This window comes from Lampris incognitus, unplaced genomic scaffold (genome assembly GCF_029633865.1).
Source record: "Lampris incognitus isolate fLamInc1 unplaced genomic scaffold, fLamInc1.hap2 scaffold_497, whole genome shotgun sequence".
Lineage (NCBI taxonomy): Eukaryota > Metazoa > Chordata > Actinopteri > Lampriformes > Lampridae > Lampris > Lampris incognitus.
Genome location: NW_026611459.1, coordinates 1,544 through 16,206, shown reverse-complemented (window position 1 = coordinate 16,206; position 14,663 = coordinate 1,544). Strand labels below are relative to the sequence as shown.

Here is a 14,663-nt window from a genome sequence, read left to right as displayed (position 1 = left end):
CACAACTTTTAATTTCATAGATTGATCGAGGAATATGTACATGAATGCATTTGGATTGCTAGGCTACACTGAATGAATGCATTTAATTTTGTATCAAAACCCACCCCAGGACTCCCGCTTTCTGTCTGTTTAAAATGATAAATACAGCATTTATTAATTAATTTGTGTTTTTGTTTCTAACCAAATGATTGTCAAACTGAACTTTTTTACAGAACCAGAAGTGAGGAACAGGATGCTCCGCAAGCCTGCAGCTCAAACCCTACTGAGGACACTGCTTCTCCAAACCCTGCCGAAGACATTGCTTCTCAAGCCTGTGACAGTGATACAGGTAAGTGTTCAAGTGCATCTATGTAGTTATGTGTCTATTTATTTTTGTTCTACTGATGGCATCTGCTGAGAAAGTAGTCAAAGAAAAACAAATCTAATTTGTTTTTCATGTTACCCCATTTTACTGCATCAAAATATATACGCTGTAGGTGATAATCTTCAGTGCACATTACAAAGAAGTCACACCATGGCACGCCCGTAAGTCCCAGCTGCCCCGTTATTTGGTAGTGATAGGTGTGGCTCTCCTTTAGCTTGTAGCTACCATCTGCCTGCCTCACGAGATAGGTAGTCTTTGAAACTGTCTTTTGATGTGCACTTGATCTCCAAAAGTCTATAGCTTGTACTATCCCCCCTCTCTGTCACCTTCCTGTCTGGTGAAGTGCCAAGGTGTGGAGCATGAGGATTAACCACAAAGCCACATGGGAACACTAGATTGCCTGTGACCTCAGAGTACTGCATTGTAGCTATAGGTTCTAGATCTACCCCTCTTTTCATTGCTTTGGTCTGTCTTGGGGCCTTGGTTTTGATACTAAGGGCAAGGATATCATGGTTGGCTCTCCTTATGCATATTCTATGAAAGGAGCTTGATGTGAGTCGGGGAGACCGTTCAAGATGCCAAAAGTTACTTGTGTCCTGTTGTATGGTCTCACGTTCTAGAGCTACAGATTCTGCCAAAGTGGCTGGCATTTTACTGTAGCTACACATTTCATTTCGATTGAGCACCGTACAGACATGTGTTGGTTGTGGCAGCAATGGGAAATCAGGGAAATCGCCAGGCTGGTTTGTAGGTGGTGTTGGTCTTGCTGGCCTGACAAGAGGAAGCTGTAAAAGGGAAGGCATGTGTACAAATTATTAACTAATGTTTTATCATTTTGTCATTTACAGAGACACATCATGACCCAGACAACCATGGAGAGGCATTGGAGACTCTAAAGGAGACACTAGCAGAACAGAAGCAGGAGATGTTGAACCTGAAGATGGAACTTCAAGGCAAAGACAGCCAAATCCAGTTGCTTGGGAAGGAACTTCATGCATACACTACAGATGCATTAACCCCAGAGTGTCTAAACAACAGTCATGTACCTGAGTACTTCCACTACTGCACTGAATTCACCTATGATCAGTTCAACAGCTTATGTGAATTTTTCAAAGTACCCAATGATCCCATCACTCCACAAACAAACATTCCTCTCTTTTACAAAATGCCAGATATCGAGATCCAAAAACTTCCCGTGCGTAGTCAGTTTTACTCACACTAATGAAACTAAGACAACATTTTGACCACAAAGATTTAGCATTTAGATTTCAGATTCGTGTACAGAGTGTCAGCACACTGATAAACTCCTGGGTAGACTACATGTATGACAGACTTGGCCAACTGTCCATTTGGCCGCATAGAGATGTGATTTCACAGAACATGCCTGTTAACTTTAAAGAGGAATTCCCAAATACATTTGCAATTCTGGACTGCACAGAACTGAAGACACAGAAGCCCAGCTCATTACTGTTGCAGAGTCAAACCTATTCAACCTACAAGTCCTCCAACACACTGAAGTCACTAGTTGCTTGTGACCCATGAGGTGCAGTTATGTACAAGTATGTGTCTGCTCTATTCACTGGATCTATTTCAGACAAAGAGATCTTTAATCAGTGTAATATCATAGAGCTACTGCAGGGTTGTATTCAGTGTGGCTACCTTAAAGTTGGAGATGGATTAATGACCGACAAAGGTTTTCTGATTGAAAAAGAAGTGGAAGAGATTGGTCTCAGACTGAACATTCCACCTTTTGCTAGATCTAACCGTCAGATGCCACATGCAGATGTTGAGATGACCAAAAAAATCGACAAACACAGAGTTCATGTGGAAAGGGCAATTGCCAAAATTAAAAAGTTTAAGATTGTTTCTGGTAGAACACCAATGTCCCGACTTCCCAACATAAATCAGATATGGTACGTGGTTAGCATGCTGTCCAACTTCCAACCACACATCATCAAAGACCGGTGATCAGGAGGCGCCTTGGTGGCTAAGGGTCCCCTCCTCTCGTACCTTTCTGTCTACAAGGTATTACTGTCCTATAATACAGGTACATGTCCATTACATCCTTTTTCATGTTTCTTTAGTCATATTAGTCCTATGTAATATTGTATGATACTAACCTACTTGAAATTACTTGTACACTATTGCCTATGTAACAAGTGACTTTTGGATACAAAATAAATACTGATGCTGACTCAGTCAAATCCTTTTTCATTTACCTGTTGGCTCAAACAACTTCCAAGGGGGTACTTGTTTTCCCCTATAGTTATATCGATAGGCGGTCTGTTAGCCAAGTAGCTGATGGGTGCTCCCGTCTGCCGTCTCAGTAGTGCCAAGTCCTCGTCCGTTATGGAGGGGGTCCTTGGAAAATAATATCAAAACATTATTAATATCAATATGGACTGCTGCTGAATATGTAAAGTATGTCATTTTGGGGGGAATATGACAGGTCATTCCAGGTAGTCAGTGACAATTCAGTTAACTTAACTGCTCCCGGTGTAGTGACAGTCAACTGGTCGCCGCTTTCCATCCTGTCTAGCCTTTGCGACCACCACCGATGATACGGGCACAGCCTTTATTTTACCACCTCTTGGTTTGTGCCATTGTTGCGGCAAACTTGTGCAGGACTTAGCTGACTCTTCTGTTCTTGCCTTTATAAGATCCAGTGTATGGATCAAGCCCACGATGTATGAGCAATATCCTGGTGCACTTTAAACAAACGGGAAAGTGCATGTGAGCTCCCCTGATCCAGCTGGCTAGCCTGACTAACTAAAACATAGCCTAATGTTAGCTAGATCTGAACGCTAGCTAGTAGGCTATATGGACTCATAACTAAATGTCAGCTTAAAATACAACTTAAAATACAACTATCTATATTGTCTTACCCTGCTGTACACGAGCATTGTTGTTCATTTATCTCCTTGTCCTTAACGTGAATAGTTAAGACGTGGGGTGCCTGGGTCTTATATTGGGACCTGTAGGCTTTAGCCTCGATTTTAATTTCCCCTTCATTCACACGCTGACAAATTATATCATGGATGTAGCTTTCAAATGCATATGGCAAGCCTTTCTGTACTTCTCTCTGATATCGCCTTGCTTTTCCAGAAATTGGATGTCAATTCACCTGGAATATCTGTCACTGACATGACAGTAAACGCCATGTTTAAATTTCGCGGACGGACGATAGCTTGCCAGGCGTAGCAACAGTAACCAAGGGGGGCGGGGCTTAGCAAAGGGTCAATTACCCCTCTCTTTTGAGCAGCCCCGATCGCTGCCCCACGCCCTCTGCCGATCCGGGGGGGGGGGGGGGGGCGCTCCGACCGACCAGAGAAGGCGCTAGTGGCCAGTGCAGCGACCAGGACAAATACCCACATCCGGCTTCCTACCCGCCGACACATCCAGCTGTGTCTTTAGGGACTCCCGACCAAGGCGGAGGTAGCGCGGGGATTCGACCCGGCACCCTGTTGAGATCCCTTACTGAAACGTGCTGTGAACGACGAAACAACTCTCCAATTCCCAACTGTGAACGTGAGGAAAACAACTTCTGTCGAGCTGCTAATGTTGGAACTCCGGTGGGTTGAAGCGCTGTTTCATTGCTAGTCTGTGCTAGCCACTGTGAGACGAGAATACGCCATACTTGCTGTGAAAGCTCAGATATTTTTCATAAAAACCAATCGGGGTTATGAGAATGTTGTCTAATGTTTCCAACATGCTTTAGTGCAAATCGTACCATTGTGTTAATGTTTGAAAAATATCGCTAGCTAATTGCTAGCTGCCGCCAATCGCTAGTTAAAGCTAATCACTTGCTAAAAGCTAATCGCTAAACTAAGTGGTATCCCAGGTTAGTTGAAACACGCGAGCGCGGTGAACCGTTAAAGGCGCATTGCACTTATTTCGGTGACGTTAGTGGGGTTAACACATTAATGGTTTGTAGTTCAGTTACATTGTGCTTGAACTGACTTTGGTTATTAAAATGTACACGTTTAATAAATTAGTATTTTTAATTCACTTCATATTTAAAGTGGGACGTAATCATCAATAATGTTAAAATTGTGATATATTGTAATTAATTTCGTTGTAAATTCATTGTATATCCTTAGTTATTGGCTATACATTAAGGTATTGTAATTGAAGGAAAGAAGTTAATGAGATCTCAATGTTAGAAAAAGAAAGAACAGAATAACTTACTATTTTGCACTATTTGTGTAGATTGGTTTTTGAGCTACCAGATAGAATCTGGATCAGTGATGGCGAGCCCAGCCCAGTGAGACTGTGGATGGTCGTGGAAGCAGTGTGGCCTACCGTTGGATCTGTCCACAGAAGATGTCTGACTAGCTCCTTCATTCACTCAGACACCAGATAAGACTACATACACACTGTTAGTTCTACCCGGGTAGTAGTAGTCAACACACACATCACACATAAGAAAACACTGAACTGAACTCTTGGAACTCCAACTTTGCTGCAGGAGCATCCAAGTGGAAGGTTCCACTCAGGGGAGGGGGGGGGGCATATTGTCATTTTATTTTTTATATTTAAGAGCTGTGTTTTTATTTTGTTTATCTGATAGAAACTGTAGTGCTGCCCATGTTATGTAAGTCATTAATTGCTCGGGTTTATTACTAAGGTTGTTGTGCATCGTAACTATCTACCCCATTGGTTGTAATTTTTCAAAAATTTTCAAATGTTTTCTATCCTCTCATTGGTTGCTGTCCACCATAACTAGGGGCATGACACGAGGCAATGTAGTATTTATTGACAGTGTTTTTTATTTGTTGTTTTATCACATTTCAAACTCAATTCCCACTCTACTGTAAGTTGTGCTGCACAATACAAACTCATCTACTGTGAACAACAGGAGAAAAAAGAAAAACACATCAAAACATGAGAGAAAGAGAAAAAAAGAAAAACACATCCTAATGTCATGTACCAAGAATAAACATCTCAGTGCTACGTACAACCCAAATATCCACTCAGTGTTATAGAAAGAAAAATGAAAAATGCGTAATAAGAAATGTTTAGAGATAAATAAAACTTAAACCGTTAACAACTCTTCCTCATCCCTGTATCGCTTGATAATCAGTCCTTTGTACTTCTTGAATTGCGTAATGTTTGTACTTTGAATTTCATGTTCAGACTGTTCTACAATTTTACTTCACAGATTCAAATGTCCATGCTCTTCAAAGTTGTATGAACACATAATTTCTTGAAGTTTAATTTCCCTCTGAAATTATATTCCCCTTCTCTGAGAATATTTTTGATATTACTTGGTAGTAGATTGTTTCTTGCTTTGAACATAATTTGTGCTGTGTTAAGCATCTCGGTTTTATCAGAATTTAAAAGCAGAAAGTGAAGTGACATCCAGTTTTTCACAGTAGCCAAGCAGGCCTCTAAGTTAGTCATTTGAGTATGATCATCAGCCCTTATAGGCACATACAGCTGAGTATCATCAGCATAGCAATGGAAATTTATTCCATAACTGCGTATAATTTGGCCAAGAGGTGTAATGTAAAGAGAGAAAAGTAGAGGGACAAGAACTAAACCCTGAGGCACACCATACTTAACGGCAGAAATTTTTGATATAACATTACCATAGCAGACACCGTGTTCTTCCAGATAAGTAGGACTTAAGCCAAGAGAGAGCTAAGCCAGAGACACCAACATTACAATTTAATTTATCTAATAGTATACAGTCATCAATTTTGTGAAAGGCTGCACTGAGGTCCAGTAGTAGGAGCACAGAAGTGGAATTAGAGTCCATAGCTAGTAAAAGATCGTCACCACTCTGGTCAGAGCAGTTTCAGTGGAGTGACAGGGCCTGAAACCCGACTGAAAAGGTTCATATAGATGGTTTTCTTTTATATGGGTCGAAAGTTGTTGATACACAACTCTCTCTAGTACTTTAGAAAAGAATGGAAGATTAGAGACTGGTCGATAGTTATTAAAAGACCCTGGATCAAGGAGCGTTTCTTTAAGTAGAGGTTTAACCAAAGCTGGGAACAATGCTGGGAACAATGCCAGTAGCAAGTGATACATTAACAATGTCTAGCATTGTAGGTCCCAGAAAAGGCCAGAGGTCTTTAAAAAGTTTTGCTGGTAAGGGGTCAAGTGGGCAAGTAGTTGGTTTAGAAGCTGACACGAACTTAGTCAAAGTATCAAGAGAGATACTCTCAAAAGCTGTAATAACTGTGACTGTCGGTGACTCATTGTATAGATATGAATTTGGTAAGACAGGATCTGCAGGAGTAGCTGGAGTTGAAGAACTAATTTTGTTTAAGATCTCATCAACCTTATTGCAGAAAAAAATCTAGAAATTAATGGGCTGTGAATGGTGAGCAGCTAATAGACGGCTGCTTTTTAGTAAGTTTAGATACAGTGTCAAAGAGAAATCTGGGGTTATGTTCATTTATATTGATTAAGTGAGAGAGATATGCTGTTTTGCGGCAGATAAAGCACGCTTGTATTTCAATAAACACTCATGCCATGATAGGTATAAAACTTCCAATTTTGATTTTGGCCATTTACGTTCCAGTCTCCTGCAGGTCTGCTTAAGAGCACATGTCTCATCATTAAACCAGGGTTTAGGCCTATTTAGTCACCTAGCTCTGGTATTGAGAGGTGCAGCTGAATCGAGGAGACTGGAGAGGGCCACATTTAAGTCACTAGTGGAATTTTCAAGAAAGTCAGTCTCAGTTACCAAAGTGAAAGGAGCCAAGACTTCAGGCAGCTGCTGGCCAAATGCAGTTACAGTGGAGGGACCAATGTGGCGAGTGGCAATTACATCTGTGCTGACATTAACTGGACAGGCCAATAATGCTTCAAATTTGATGAGAAAATGATCTGACACAGCAGATGTGGTTGGCAGCAAGACATTCAGATCAGAAACAGCTATCCCTTTACATAAAACCAAATCAAGGGTGTTACCACTGCAATGAGTCGACTCATGAACAAACTGAGTGAACCTAAAAGTATCAGCTAGCGCGAGAAAGACTTTACTTACAGGATCAGCAGCCTTATTCAGGTGGATATTGAAATCACCAAGAATTAGAATCTCATCAGAGTGAGTAACAAGGCCTGAGACAAATTCTCCAAATTCTTCAACAAATAGAGTAACAGCCAGGAGGCCGATATAGTATCACAATTTGGACTGAGCCGAGTCTATTCATGGCTGAGGGAGATGGACCAAGAACAACAGCCTCAAAAGACTGGAATTTAGATTCAAGTCGAGAAGTCAAATTGAAAATAGATTTATATATTAAGGCAACATCCCCACCTTGTTTATTTGCCCGAGGTACATGGGCACAAGTATAGTCAGGTGGGGAAGCTTCATTTAAGGGAAGGAAAACATTTGGTTTCAGCCATGTTTCACATAACCCAATCATATCGAAACTATGTTCAAGAATCAGATCTTTTATTAGTAAGGCTTTGGTAGACAGTGATCAGATATTTATGAAACCAAATTTAAGCATCTTGAAGAAGTGATCAGTAGTAGGCAGCACTTTAGAGCTACCAATCGGTGAAAGATTAATTGGATTTAGACACCTTGTTGACAGTTTTGGCAACCAACACTTTGGACGATATGTGGTCACATTCTTGATACCATTAGCTGTTTGGGTCTGTAGATTATTAGGTACTTTGTTGCACATTTCACCACTACCAGTGGTAGGAATAATTACTAGATTATTGTGATTCACACATTTAGGAGAGGAGAGCTTGGGCACAATACAGCAGGGTATGGAGACAGTCTCAGTGTTATAGACCAAGCTATCAGACTAATCTACACTATGGGAAATTCCCTGACTAATCATATTAATTAAACTACTTGACTCCACATCTGCACTAGATTTAAACCTAGCAGGCTCTCTAATCACCTGCAACCTGCTGAATGATAAGTCCTTAGTGTCAAACTAAACGTAAACAGCTATCTGTATTGCTAGACAAAAGAGCGGCGCCGTCCCCAGTAGGGTGAATGCCGTCCGCTTTCAGCAGGTAAGGGCGGCCCCAGAAAGAAGGCCAGTTACCAACAAAGCCGAATCCCTGCTCATTACAACAACGAGCCAGCCAGCAGTTCAATAACAATGCTGCTGAAATTGGTGGTGCTGTGTGCCTGGGTTCCCTGACTCACCCTCCGTGATGCAGCACCCTAAGATTATCCTCTATGTCAGAGACTCTGGCCCCGGGTAAACGGTGAATCAAGGCTGGTGAAGCTAATCTAACATTGCGGGTCATGGAGTCTCCTATTACTAGCGTGCGTTGCTTTAGTCTGTCGACAGGAGGGGGAGAAGCACGTTGGCCTGTACTACTACCAACAGGGCTGGTGAGTGGTGAAAACTGGTTTGCAGTCGGGAGAGGTGACTGCAGACCAGGCTACACGACCAATGGCTTGCTCTTGCGAGCCTTCCCACGCCGGTAAACAGAGACAAACTCCGCCGCATCTGCCGACAAAGCTGAGCTAGTGCTAACAATAGCAGGTCTGCTGTCAGGCCCGGGGCTAAGGCTATTTGGAGTGCCCGTCACATCTAACATAATCCTAGCCGAAAGCAACTGCTCTAACTCACGGACACGTCTCTCTAGTAGAGACAAACCATCTGTAACTACGGAACAGTCACCACAAACCATCGTTTTAATGAGGCTGCTTTGACGGCAAATGTAATAGAGCTAATTGCTAAGCTAGGATGAGCTCAAAGCTAGTAACAAACTAGGAATGATAAGCTGCCTACTAAACACAAGATTCATATAAGAAAAAAACTAGAGAATCTAGCGATAAGTAAACTAAGCACATAAAATAGCTAAATCAGAACACAATGAAGAGGTTAGGGCAGAATAGAGAGAAGAAATAGTAAGAAAATAAAAGTCGATTTCACGAAGGCAGAAGCTGAAAACAGCTGGCAGTGATCAGTCAACTTGAACATAAATCATATCCATGCATAATTTATGTTCGCCTGTCTTTACAAACTGCTGCCTGTTACTTACATACTAGCCAAGTCTGTACTACCCCTCTGATACCATATCTTCCACTTTGTCTATTAACCTTTTGTGAGCAATAGTGTCAAAAGGTTTTTTTTTTTTTAGATCTATAAATATTCTCGGAGCAAACATGATTTTGGTCAATGCAATTAGTTACGTATTTCTTCAATTAATTCAATGAGCGCCAGAGATGTCGATCTGTTTGGTCAAAACCCATACTGGCTATCAGTCAGCAGATGGTGCTTCTCAACGAATTTGTCTAGTCTAGCAGCAAATGGGTTTTTCCAATATTTTGGTGAATTGTGACAGTCATTTTGCTTGGAACTTTACCAGACCGAAAGGACATGTTATAGATGTGGGTTAGTTGTTTTGCAATACTTTCGATGACTTTCTTAGCTATTGTCATATTAATATCATCCCGGTCAGTAGTTTTTTTTTGTTCTTGCACATGTTTACAATATCCACGATTTCCTTCTCTTCTACCGCTCTAAGAAAAATGGAACTTGGATTTCTGTCCCCATAATCACGATCACTCCCCTCTGTGATTGTTTGTGTGTCATTGATTTTTTTTTGCCAGTGACCACACCTCCTCCACCCTGAACCTCAGCACAGCTGCTCCTCAAGGCTGTGTTCTGAGCCCCCCCCTTTTCTTCCTCTTTACCCATGACTGCCTGCCAACTCACCCTTCAAATGTAATAGTTTGCAGATGACACCACAGTCATTGGCCATATCATCAACAATGACAAGACGGCCTACAGGGACGAGATTCAGCACCTTACATCATAGTGTACTACCAACAATCTTGTTCTCAATGTGCAGAAGACGAAGGAGCTGATTATGGACTTCAGGGGGTCTAGAAGCTGAAGCCACTCCCCTATACACGTCAATGGGGTGGAAGTGGAGCGTGTCTCCAGCTTTAAATTCCTTAGAGTCCACATCAGCGAGGGCCTTTCCTGGACATCAAACACCCAGGCCCTTGTGAAAAAGGCCCAACAACGCCTGAATTTCCTGAGGTGGCTGAGGAGCACCCGTCTATCCCCCAAAATTCTCACCAACTTTTACCACTGCACCATAGAGAGCATCCTGACCAGCTGCATCTCAGTGTGATACAGCAACTGCACATCAGTAGACCAGAAAGCTCTGCAGCGGGTCGTCAGGGCGCCCCAGCAAATCACCGGTACCCAGCTCCCAGCCATAAAAGACTTGTTTTTTTCAAGCAATATATTTATGGAATTTTGTTTGCAAATTACATCAAAACAAGTAATAGCACAGTACAGCAAACATTTTCACCCTACCCCCCCCCATAACCCCGTCCCTATAACAAGTAATACAATTCAAAGCAGGGTTAAAGAAGATAATAAAAATACAAATTAAAGTAAAAAAAAAATTCTTTCACAGACTGATTAGAGGGTGTGGGTTTTTTTTCAGTTGCTTTTACGCATATAAACAATCAGATAGAGTTGTTCTACTCCCCCAGAGCTTGTTCTTGCTGAAGCAAGTTACCAACATTAGTATTATGTCTTAAGAAGTACAGAAACAATCCCCAGATTTTATCAAAAACACTTTGTTTACATCTAACAATATACATTATCTTTTCCATTGACGTGTTTGAAGCCTTTTCTTTAACCCACATACCAATTCTTGGTCCATCAACACTTTTCCAATTAAGAGCAATTACACATTTTGCTTGTAATATATACGTATCTATAACTCTGAACTCATGTAAATGTGGGATGGTAGGATATAAACCAAGAATAAAAAGCTTTGGACTCAATGGTAATTTCTTTGACAAAATTTGATCAATCATATCAACAAGATCTTGCCAGAAGGTTTTGACTTCCACACATTCCCATATACAGTGAAACAGCATCCCCCTTGCCTCACTACACTTCATACAGGTATCAGGAATATTGTCATTAAACTTGTGCAATTTAACAGGAGTTATATATGTACGCATCAGCCATTTATACTGTAGAAGCTTTAGGTTGCTGCTAACTGTCTGTCTCTGGGCCTCTTTACATGCCTCACTCCATTCTTCTAAAGATATTTCCCCCTCTATATCTCCCTCCCATAATCTCAGTTTTGTCTCTGATGATTCATCAGATCCAGATACAAATAAGTCATACATAGTTGAAATTAAACCTTTATCATAACAGTGTTTTGTGACTGCAACTTCTAATATAGAAGTGGTAGGAATGTGTAATGAATGGCTTTGACAGGATGATATAAAACTCCTTAGCTGAAGATATTTGAAAAAATGATTCCTTGGAATGTCATACTTGGTAGATATTTCCTCAAAGGACATGAATACTTCATCCTCCTCCCTGTACATGTCTTGCACTTTCCTTAACCCCTTTTCAGCCCATAATTTAAATCTGCTATCATTTTGCCCTGGTTTGAAATTGGCATTATCCCAAATAGGACTGAAGCGTGACCGGGACATATTTATATTCAAATACTTACAAGCATCGAACCAAACATCAATCATGTTCAATATTATAGGGTTGTCTGTATTTTTCTTCAGATATTTACGGTCTGCTGAATACAAATACAGGTGCAATGGTAAAATGTATAATGTAACATAATGTATCTACATATTGTTTTTAATGACAATACATTGAATTGAATGTTATTTATAGTCTTATTATAATCTGTAACATATTGAGGGCAGCTTGGGCTTCTAGATCCGTTTCTAATACTATTCAACACATTCCATATACATTTGATGTTGTTTTTCTTTCTTTAAAGCCTTTCAAGACAAGCTGTACTATGCCCCACCTTTGAGTCTGTGTTTGCACTGTTGCTCACAGCATAATTCCCACAGGATGTGTACAGGTCTTTATTGTGGCATGTGATGTGCCATGGTGATGAGCCTGTGAGCACCAACAAAATTCTCCAGTCATTACTTAAGTTCAACCAGAGGAATAAAGTAAGAGAAGAATGTCTGCAAAGGATTTTGTCTTTTTCTTCTCCCCTAGTCCCACCACCATGTTGGGGACAGCTCTGGTCCTGCTGCTTGTTTACTTCTTTTCTTCCCACAATCAAGAATGTGGGAAAGAGCCTCCAGGACCCAGGCCACTGCCCCTGCTTGGTAACATCCTGCAGCTGGATCTCCACAAGCCCTATAATACCCTTTGCAAGGTAAGTTTAATTTTTGATGTGCTGGGCATGTCTGTGTTCGATGGACAATGCAAAATGTTGCACTATATCATGAAACAGACCTTTGTTGAGAAAAGATTACACTTACTATTATACTATTATTACCAGCATGCTGTTTTAAGCTGGTAGATATTTACAAAGGATGTGATAAAAGATTATTGTTTACCATCATATGCTTTGTGTTGTTCTAGCCAGTTTTCATTTTTTGAGTGTTTTCTGTCATGTATAATATAGTTCATAGCCTAGGAGAAATTACATTTGTTAGATTAACCCTTTAATTGTGTATGGCAAGATGGACATCTCTTCAAAATGTTGTATTTAACATGTAATGTTCATAGAACCCATGTGCATTGTTTTATTCTAACTTTTATATTTAAATCATTTGTGAAATATATATAGCCCTACTCTATACTGATTGTGTACATTGTTGCTTATCTGATTCTAACAGTTCTCAAAGAAATATGGATCTGTATTCACTGTGTACTTTGGACCGAAGAAAGTGGTGGTCCTAGCAGGATACACAACAGTCAAGCAGGCACTAATCAACCAAGCAGAAGAATTTGGGGAGAGACAATTGACCCCAGCTGCTATGGACATCAGTCAAGGACATGGTATAAAAAAAAAAAAAATCACTTGTATTCAAGACCATATAAGGAGGAGTGATGAAGAAATGTGTAAACACAACATCAATAAATAAAAAAATATTAACATTAATAATTATTTTTACATGGGCATTGAATTTAACAGGAATTCTATTTGCCAATGGAGATTCATGGAAAGAAATGAGACGTTTTGCCCTGACTAACCTGAGAGACTTTGGGATGGGCAAGAAGGCAGCTGAGGAGAAAATCATACAAGAATGCCAATATCTGATCCAAGAATTTGAGAAATATGAGGGTATGGGGTGTTGGAATTCAACACAGTCTTTTGTTTGTGCATGCTGTAATTCTTTATGCATTTATTCATCATCATTGCTTCTTTTAACAGGCAAAGCATTTGACACAAAACGTCCAGTGAATTATGCTTCTTCCAATATTATTTCATCCATCGTATATGGTAGCAGATTTGAGTACAATGACCCGCAATTCCAAGCCATGGTGGACAGGGCCAGTGAGACAATTCGTATAACGGGCACACCAGCAATCCAGGTAAGCTTAATGCTTGCAAACTGACTTGATTAAGTGAAAGAAAAATATGAATTTCTTCTTACACTGAGATTCCATTGGAGGATTGATATTGAAATTGACATAATTTATTATTTCGAGCAAAAACTTTTCTATTATCATTGGTATAACTACTTGAAGAGAAACATTTCTGTTGCACTGTACTTTTATCTGCTTTTTTTATTCAAGGAATTTTAACACATGGACTCTGCAGTATGATTGTGATATAATATGTTGATAATAAGAATCTCAAAAGTAGATATTACAGTAATTTACATCATGATAGTGTTGTGTTTGTTTTATTATTGATCATGAGCTTTTGTTATCTTTACTTTTGTGCAACAGCTGTACAATGTTTTTCCCTGGCTGGGCAATTGGGTAAAGAGCTGGAGGATGATGATGAAAAATATCAAAATGAATACAAGAGAAATTAGGGGTTTAATCAGGCATCTGAAAGAGACACTGAATCCCTACATGTGCAGGGGAATTGTGGATTCCTTTCTGATCCGTAAACAAAAAGAGGAGGTATGACAACTTCCTTTATTGTCTCTAATACTAAAAGTAAAACAATGGGTCATACTTTGTCTGTTGACAACAATATGTGTTTACTTCCATTTAGAATTCAGGAGTCCTGGACTCTCACTACCATGAGGAGAACCTCATATTCACAGTTAACAACCTTTTTGCTGCTGGCACTGATACAACAGGAACTACATTGAGATGGGGTCTGCTGCTAATGGCCAAATATCCACATATACAGGGTAAGGAATTTAAGTCATGTCATTAGAAAGATGTACATTTCAAAAGATGGAAGAACATGAAATGGTCCTGGAACCCATTTGTAACAGAGATGAGAGGAGAGATGCTCTAAAATGTGTCTGAATACAATTTCTCTCCATGTATGAGTAAAAAAAAAATCAAACATTGTTTGCAAGAAAGGTTTATATTATATATTTACTATTATATTTACAAGGAGTAACTGTAATCACAGTCAATTGTTCATCAATCAG

The 14,663-nt window shown here is 40.1% G+C and overlaps 1 protein-coding gene across 1 annotated transcript; it reads left to right on the top strand.

The window, feature by feature from the left end:
* Nucleotides 1–212: 212 nt before the first annotated feature.
* On the top strand, nucleotides 213–14,414 carry LOC130133848 (cytochrome P450 2K3-like; the record flags this gene model as incomplete). The annotated part of the gene is made up of 10 exons (XM_056302108.1): nucleotides 213–328; nucleotides 1,213–1,464; nucleotides 1,959–2,197; nucleotides 4,907–4,953; nucleotides 12,310–12,472; nucleotides 12,939–13,101; nucleotides 13,238–13,387; nucleotides 13,478–13,638; nucleotides 13,999–14,178; nucleotides 14,273–14,414. Coding segments are annotated over 10 exons (1,613 nt in total), but the record flags the coding sequence as incomplete, so codon positions are not given.
* Between the last annotated feature and the right edge of the window lie 249 nt (nucleotides 14,415–14,663).